The 9,166-nt window shown below is 32.3% G+C and overlaps 1 protein-coding gene across 1 annotated transcript in view; it reads right to left on the bottom strand.

The window, feature by feature from the left end:
- Positions 1–1,209: 1,209 nt before the first annotated feature.
- The window catches only part of LOC105623974, a 49,693-nt gene continuing 41,736 nt past the window's right edge, over positions 1,210–9,166 (bottom strand). Inside the window, exon 4 of the mRNA XM_012205344.1 lies at positions 1,210–1,407. Coding sequence (XP_012060734.1) covers positions 1,210–1,407 — 198 coding nt within the window. The remainder of the gene's footprint in view (positions 1,408–9,166) is intronic.

Raw genomic sequence — 9,166 nt, forward strand, 5'->3', positions numbered from 1 at the left:
TACCCCTGACGACCTGATATGGAATTGCCCGGAACCCTCGTTTCTCTGGTATGCATAATCGCACGCTATTCATTATCCGCGACAGTAGTCGGGTCGAAATGCTAATCGGTCTGTTTCTTCTGGCCTACCGAAGGGAAGACGCAATTTCGATTTATGCAAAAAGCTCTGAACATGTTTTTCGCTAAGAGAACAAACCAGCGCGAAGCTAATATTTCACATGTCGCATGAGAGATTTGTAAGTCGTTTTGATTGGCCACTCGATATGGACTATTTGGGAAATACAGAATTTTTTGAAGAGTTCCTTTACTTTAAAAGTGTAGGCTACACAACTCAAAAAATTAAGTTTTTCGGAAAAGAGGAAATTTTTTTTCAAATTGATAGAAAATTAATGGTTAATTAAACAATATCGACGACAAACAGAATATAGTTTTAGAAACATGATTAAATGTAATCTTTGTCATTTTTGTTTTACAATCTTTAGAAAATTACTCTTTCTCAGTGATTTTTTATATCCTATAAAATTATAACAAATCCAGAATAATTCAACAAAAGTGACACAATTCGAAATATCATCAACAGTTTACATTTATCTTACAGCTAAAATGACTAAATTCAAATAAAACAATTTCTTCTTCAAACTTTAATCACCAAAACCTTAACTCTAAATATTCTTTGTAGAAAACTCTCCTTTATTTACAAAAACGACAACTCAAAATGTGTCATTCTCGTAGAAGATATTACGATCTCTTATATCTCTTTGAAAACCTTAAGAATAATGTAAGTATTATTTAAAGGATCTATGTGAACTGAAGTTAGTTTACTTTTAATTGATAAAGTAATCTTCACTTAACTTATTCATAATAATAACTTAAAAATCACATTTTTTAAGTTGTATAACTTTTGAAGTAAGGAAACGATCTCTTATCACAACATACAGAATATTTCATTATTAATCTTTGCTGAATTCTCCTTGTCTCTTTGTGCATGAAGAATATGAAGATACTCAAAATAATAATGTTCAAAGAAGAAGTAAATATAGCATTTCAAGAAAACATTACAAAAATGATCACAGTGCAGTAAGAAATAATTAAATGTAAAGCCGTTGACAGTTACAAATAAGCATCATTTCGTTAAACAAAACTATTTCGGTAAGAAAACGTTTGTTCAATGAAAGACAAAGCAATCCCATTTAAAGCACAATTTGAAGGATCACGCTCTTGTAATGCCTCCATCTCTCTTTTGCGTTTGATCCATGGTAGCAGCAGATGTTTTTAAGAGAGAATTCCTATATTCTCCTTTATCCACCGGCCCTTGAACCTTTACAGGCGGCTGCTGTTTAACCACACTGGCGGCACAATTTTTATACCACCTGCCGAGACATCGACTTGGATTTTCGATCTCATTGAACTGTTTGAAAAACCTCATTAGGAACAAAGAAAAAGTGAACAAAAATAATGTACGAGAATAATTCAATAAGAATCAAATAAATTTTATACAATAATAAATTTTAGACGTGTACGTAATATTAGATTATCGATATTATAAGATATTAATTCCGGTTATTTTAACATAGCTAATTATAAATAATGTAATTTAATGGATTATTACTGACGCGTAATAATAATTAAATCGACCTTTCATTATTTCATACGGGCTTGTAAGTTATATATATATATTCATCCACAAGTTGTGCATAAATTAAATGTATGCAACACACATATAATTATATGCAAAGTATCAATTTATCAATTAAGAGAATAAATTAAGTTTTATACAATAATATTATATATTCGCAAATTTCTAGTTGTAATATATTTTATGTTTTTATTAGATAATATAAATATTTTGCTAGAATATATAATTAATTTCTGATACTAAAATAATTATATCACAATGCAAACTATGAAAATGCAATAAAGAGATAAATCCAATACTATTTTTATAACGTTAATCGATCGGAAATTGCAATGGTTTTTGTGGTATGTTCTGTAGCAATAATCCGACATTTTTATATTTTTTACGAAGAAATCGTTATGAGGATTTATCGTTCATAAGTACTCGTGGATGATGCGGTGTTATATCGCGAGAAAGGAAGTTATGCGGCATGCAATATCGTGAATTGCTGGAGAACAGATCGAATATAATGAGCAGTATAATGCGCCGTACTCCGACTGTTAGCCTTTCGCGTGCCTATTCGTTTACGTGCAAACGAGGATAATATCGAACAGAACAAAAACCAATTCCACTTTTAAAGTATTAAATTGGAAACGCTGATATGAAGTATACATCCGTATAAATATCTAATAATTACACAGATTAATATAATTGTATTAGTTATATTATTTTATTATTCGTACTTTACGTTATTTTCATTGTTCATTATAAACGAAATATTTCGCTTACATATTATAAACATTAAAAATAAAGATATTGCAAATATGAAGAGATAATAATTAATATCAAGTCTCGATTTTCGTTCATTAACCGAAATATAATAAATCGCGATTCTCACGATTTTTTATTACTCTATAACTGCGTTCTTTTATTCACTACAAGTACTAAAAATTTGTAGTTTACGTTATGTAAACTATAAATTTTTAGTACTTGCATTGAATAATGAAACGCATCCAAATATTGTAGAATATTATACAATATGGTCTGTAGTATTCGCTGCTCTTTTACAATTCACGATGACGTGACGATTAATCCCTTCAATTTCTCGAAACCAGAAATCGTGCCGACTTACAGTTATTCCCTCTACAAAGATTCCCTCTACGGATGTGCATGTTGATCAAACGATCCGAGGATAAATTAGATCTGCCCCTAGAAATCGAAAGAACGATCTGTCCTGCGATGGAAATGATGGAGAATTTGGACCGTTCGCCACCTGTCGATACCAGAGCACGTGCCACCACCTGGAAGTCCACATAGCTGCAGAAGTGCAGTCGATGCACCGGCTGCGTCATTTAGCCGCCTTTGCAGGAACGTACATGGCGCAGTTGCTTGTGGCCAATGCCATTTACATCTCATCGTTTTATATAATCAAACATAACTGGAACTGTAGCACTGTGAACAAATTATTGAGCATACAATTTCTACTATGTAAATAAATGTAGAAAAATCTCTCCTATAATAATCGCTCTAATCTAGTTCGCAACTCGTGAGTAGCTCGTATAAAATTTTATTTATTCAATGGCCTTTTTATCTTTGTCGTATTGGCTCTGTTAATACTGAAAATTTGTTATCACATGCGAAGATTTATTCACAGATTTGATAAATGTGGTAAGGGATAAAAAATTATACGAGCATATATTATATTAAATCAATGAGTATATACTTGTGTAATATATAATTATATAAGTTAATAATTAAATTAATATTATTGAAAGAATGAAAACATAAATTCCAGTCATTTCTAATAACTAGTTAGTGTTTTATTCCAACACGATTATATTTGTTCCAAGTCGGCCGGGAGTAACAATATCGTTGAGAACTCCGATTACCATAATTCTATTTTCTTTGAGTGGATGAATCAGCTCAGAAGTAGGACGAGAAAGGTAGATGGGGGAGGGTTATCGTCGTAATCGAAGTGATCCGCAGAAGATTGGCCAAGATCACCATGCTTGCATCCAACGACCCTGACAAGAAGACGAAGTTTAACGCGTGGATAATCAGGCGGTTTCGTCAAGCGTGAAGTTGAGACTTTGGCTCGTATATATACTTCGTACCTCATAGCTGCCGAACTTGTAGAACTTCGTATCAATCACGCGGTAGTACAACGCTTTTAATCGAACGCAACAGGATCAGTTGCATAAGAAAAAAGTCTAATCCAGGTTGCTATGCAACCATCAAACACTTTTACAAATTATATTGTGCAAACACTCTGGACAAGTGAAGAGTAAAAAATCTTTAAGTATTCTTAAAGATCGCGAATTCGTCCCAACCAACATTTTGAGATAAAACATGAATCGAAGAATGTTTCTAATTTTTAGAAACTTAGAAATACTAAAGATTATTTTTACATTTGTAATTACACTTCTCTCTAAAATCTTTGGAATGGAATCTAATTTTAAAAAATGACAAAGAGTGACAAGTGAGCCAATGTTAAAAAAGAGTGAAATTTCATTCTTTAAAATTAGGTTCCACTCCAAAGATTTTAGAGAGTTTATTACTTTTAAAATTATGTAAATTAAATTCTATCGCATCTAATCGTAATGAATCCAACCAGATAAAGATTCAGTTGATTATAATATTCGCAATCTATATATGAGAAATAGCTTAAATGTAAACAGCTTAGAAGTTTTATGTGCTCATAATAGAAAAAAAAAGAAAGAAACCGTGCTCGTTGTGAATCGAAACGTGACGCACATACATTCATATCGACAAACATGAAGTTTCATCGCGGTTACATAACAACACGAGCCTTTAATCAGACGGTGTGTGAGTCGTGAGGTTCAACATAGGAGCGACGAGGCATATAAGCAGGTCAGAGACTGGCGCCACGACGGCATTATCCAATGAAGCGAACAAATTATTCTATATAAGATAATCGCTTCTGCTGCACCGACTCTTCCTCCTCTTCTCATCCGGTCCACACGTTTCGCCAATGAACCGTGATCTCTTCTAGGAAAACGCCTCTCGCTGTGTGCGTTACTTGTTGCGCGTCGATACTTCAATCGACTGTAAAACTACCATCCGTACATTTTACGCACCAAACGCACAATGCGATTGTGCGCTAAAACTCATAAACTATATATTAAATAACGCACTAGTGTATGATGATGTTTGAATATGTAAATAAACACAATGACATTTTGATCGATGCGGCGCGAAAATATTATTTTTCACTGAACGTGAATAAACAAGGGAGAATTGCATATTAGTACATCTAACATTTGGATGATAATATCTAAATTATAGATTAGTCACAGATGACAATTACCATTCTGGCATTTAAAAAAATAAATAAATAAAGTTCTCTTCTTCAATTATATTAGTTCTTTCGAAACAATTTGTTAATTGTCTTCATCATTCTGGCTATTAGCATTTAAATTAGCAATGGCTGCATTCAGTAGAAAAAAAACAGCTTTACTATTGTACGATTCTGTAATATAATTGGTTTATACATTTTAAATCCAGTAAAAAACTAAGGACAAGGCCATTCACATCAAAGAATTTTACAACAATTGCAAAGTTACTTTTTCTGCTAAATGCATTATTCAATGCATTTATGTGGATTAACTATAGATTTACTTTATACATCGTGCAAAAGTCGAACATTGCACACTTTAGAACATACGACCTTAAAACTTCAAATGATAACGGAACATGAGGGAAGCATAGGGGCTCTATCGGTCTTTATAGACGAATTACGAGAAACCTACAGTCGATGTCGTAAGCTTACACGGGCAGACAGTTCGTGTGATTTCTGACGGCACTTTCAGAAACATTCTGGTTATCTCTAGTATTGTTATCTTCTGCACACTAAGTTCCGGTATGAACGAATTCTGTATGAACTCTGTTATCCGGATAGTATCTTGAAAAATGTTAACGCTTACTAAATGCACTGTCGATGTTTCTTGAAAGCATAACGGATACCGAGACAAGATTCACGTTTAGATTATTTTAATTAAACGTATTTATCTCAACGTATTAATCTCTTGTCTGCTTAAAAGAAATATTTAGATTATCTTCAAAATGAATTCAAATTTGATTGAGAAGTTACAACAATCAGAATCTAAATTTTATTTATAGTGTTTGTTTGTTAATGTAAATATAATCTTATTCGCATAATTGTTTTCATATTCAAGTATTGAAATATTGTCGAGGATATCATTTTTGTTTTCAAATAATCCCGTCATGTACATATTACGTTAAAAAACAAGTCTTTCCAAAATATTTAGGAAATACATATGCAGCGTTGATTACGACCGATGAAATAATTCATTTAGAAACAATGAAATACTGTTACACATGTTATCCATCCATGCATAATGCAATATCTCATTATTTCTTAATTCTTCGATGCTACTGTATATCGTTTTGTATTTACCATATTAGGTATTGTGAAAAATATTACATAAAAACTGTAACATTTTTTTAAGTCGAAATAACTCAAGTAATAGACATCAATGTAACAAGCAAATGTACATATCTTCATTAATAAAAATGTTAGCATAGAATAACAAAGTAAAAGAAGTCTCGGATGCCACGTTAGAAGTGGTATCAAAGGATTAAATATATGTTACGCATATATTATAATTGACGTGTAGTTATCTAGTATTACAGATCTGAGACCGACGCAGCTGAACACATCAGGATCGATTTGTCGGTTTTGCTTCTGTAGCTCGTACAACGCAGACTTGTCCCCGTGATATATTCGACCAACGGAATTCCGTAATATTACCAGCGGCGGTAATTAATGAGCGTACCACTCTCTACGCACATATTTTCCGCAAGGCTGGAAATCGTAGCGCTAATGCGCGATCGCGTCGGATTGAACGGCATGTGCTTCCGGGACAGTCTCTCTCATATACTGGGTGTACCAAAACCTATCAAACAGAAAGTTTTTGTTGAAATTGTAACTTTTTTGCAGGATGTACAATATCAATAATTTATTGATATATAATTGAAAATGATAAGGGGATAATTTCTCGTAAATCCAGTATTAAAGATGTGAAAAAATATTATTGTGTAAATTAAACTTCACAGGATGCAGTTAATGCATCCTGAATTCTCATATTTGTGTTTTTTACAATTATAGTTTTCAATATATTAAAATTTCAAAATATGCTAAATAACTTGAATGATCAATAGCAGTTTTTTCATTTGGAAAAAAGTTTTATTTAGGAAAAAGTGGAATTTTTGAAAAATTGTGAAAATTCGCTCCTAAAATGTCACGCATTTTGGAACACCCTATGTATACACGCGAAACGTTTACGCGGGCGGCTAATGCATCGCGCGATTTTATCGGTGTAATCGGCCGTAATGCGTACGGATCTCCGCGATGCACGATATCCCTTTGCCTCCCCTTCTCTGCGATATAATAGCGATAATGAAACGGCGATTAATAACCGCGGCGGAGACAGTCTATGATTATGTAGAAAATGGGTCGCATGGCACGCGTTCACTTTGATCGCGATGAAACGTTTTACGGATGTTACTCGTGCGCCGAATGAATGTACAATGTAATCGGCATTAGCAAATTTCGAAAGATTTATCAGTCCTAATAATTCAGAATAAATGGTTCAATGTGATGACTGTATGTACTATACAATTTAATTAATATTCAGTCGCGATATCAGTGCCGAGTGTATTCAAAATTACTCATATTATGATTTTTATTATGACGAAATAAAAAATTTGATTATGATTGAGGCGTGTCACAGCAAAACATTCTATGTATTAAAATTGTTAAAATATATTTTATTATGTAAATGGGTTATAAGTGCTGTGTTTTATCATATATACTAATATTTGGCGTGAAAAACTGCTATTAAATAGAGAAAAAAAAAGGATATAAATTAGTTACAAGTTCATTGTGCAAAATTGATATTTTTACTAGGCCTTACAACTTTCCGACTTGCATTTCCTTGAACACAACGTTTGGAAATTTTAACAATTTAAACATAATTTTTAAAGAATTACTTAGTTAAAAATTTTCGCAGAGATTGATGTTTTTAATTGTTACGATTGTTTGGAGAAGGTTTGAAATGATAGTCAAGGCAATAAGTTTTTTTTCCCAAAAAATTAAAAATGTGGCCCTTACATTTTGCTTGGCATGTATTTATATATCAATTGTAATGTATTTTATATTATAATTACTGTTATAATTCGTTATATTTTATATAATTAAGTCATATTAATTAAAAAGCATTATAATAACTAAAATGATTATTTCGTTAAGAGTATTCCTTCATATATGAAAGATTCTTATGATTTGTGGATAAAGTCATCGCTTTTCATATATCTTCACAATAAATTAAGATTTAATGCATAAGATACAATTCGATATAATTCAATCGTAAATAAAGAATTTATTTTACCTTTTCTTTCATTGTAACTTGAAGTGAATGAATAGAAATAAAAAAAATTTAATAATTTAAAAATTGCGATTCTCTCGATTTCGAAGAACAGGAATATAAGCGTTTCATGAAATGGGATTCCCTATCAAAATTTTAAATTTTTAATTTATCTACGTTTTAGAGAATCAATATATTCAATAATCTAGAGCTCCATCATCCTATTCCGCAATTTTAAATAGTCGATCGAATATTTGATCCGAATATGTCCGATGTTCGTATCCAAGAGTTAAATGACAGAGGTCAAATGCATCGTTCAAAGGTGAAGGTACGTTGAGGAAGAATGTCGCCATTTGTACCATCTTCACAAACATTTTCTAAATTCGGATACGATCTCAGGGATCTTGGCGATTCAGAGTCGGTCGGGGACGCCCGACCTATCCGGGAAAGATCGAAGATCGAGGAAGGATCGGAGGAAGCGATTTACGTAATTTCTGTGGAGGATAGCGAAGGACCCCTGGAGGAGTTATGGCGTCTCTTTGCATACGAGCACGAGGGATCCATCTTAATCGAAAAGTTAGCTCGTTCGAATGCGCGCATTTCAGATCCGTATTCTCGACGATGGCGTTTTCCGTGCCGCGAATTGCATTTCTACGTCCTTTTTCTGTTCGTGTAACAATTAACAGAATTAACAGAATTAATCGCTACATTGTAGTTAATTTTGTCATACATTCCTCAACATTTCATGTATAATATTTCTCAACGGTATGAGATAATTCAACGTTGTACAAATGACATGAAATTTTAATCCGTCTGCCGGTATCATTATATGATTAACTGCGAATAATAGTGACATCCAGAATATGAATAATTCTAAAGTATTATAAAAGATATAAAATATTTTCAAAGATAGTTAAACAATAATGTAATTCAATTTCAGATGCATCTCATTTTCTAGAGAGATTAAACATAGTCTTCCCTATATGTCATACACTATAATATATCTTTATACAATGATGTATTAATGTTTTCTCTCTCTCTCTCTTCCTCTCTATCNTATCTNTACTGGNTATATAANCTTTNTACACTACTTACTACTTACTCTAACTACTAGTATAATNTACGTACTAATAGTATACGTAGTC

The sequence above is a fragment of the Atta cephalotes genome, assembly GCF_000143395.1.
Source record: "Atta cephalotes unplaced genomic scaffold scaffold00069, whole genome shotgun sequence".
NCBI lineage: Eukaryota > Metazoa > Arthropoda > Insecta > Hymenoptera > Formicidae > Atta > Atta cephalotes.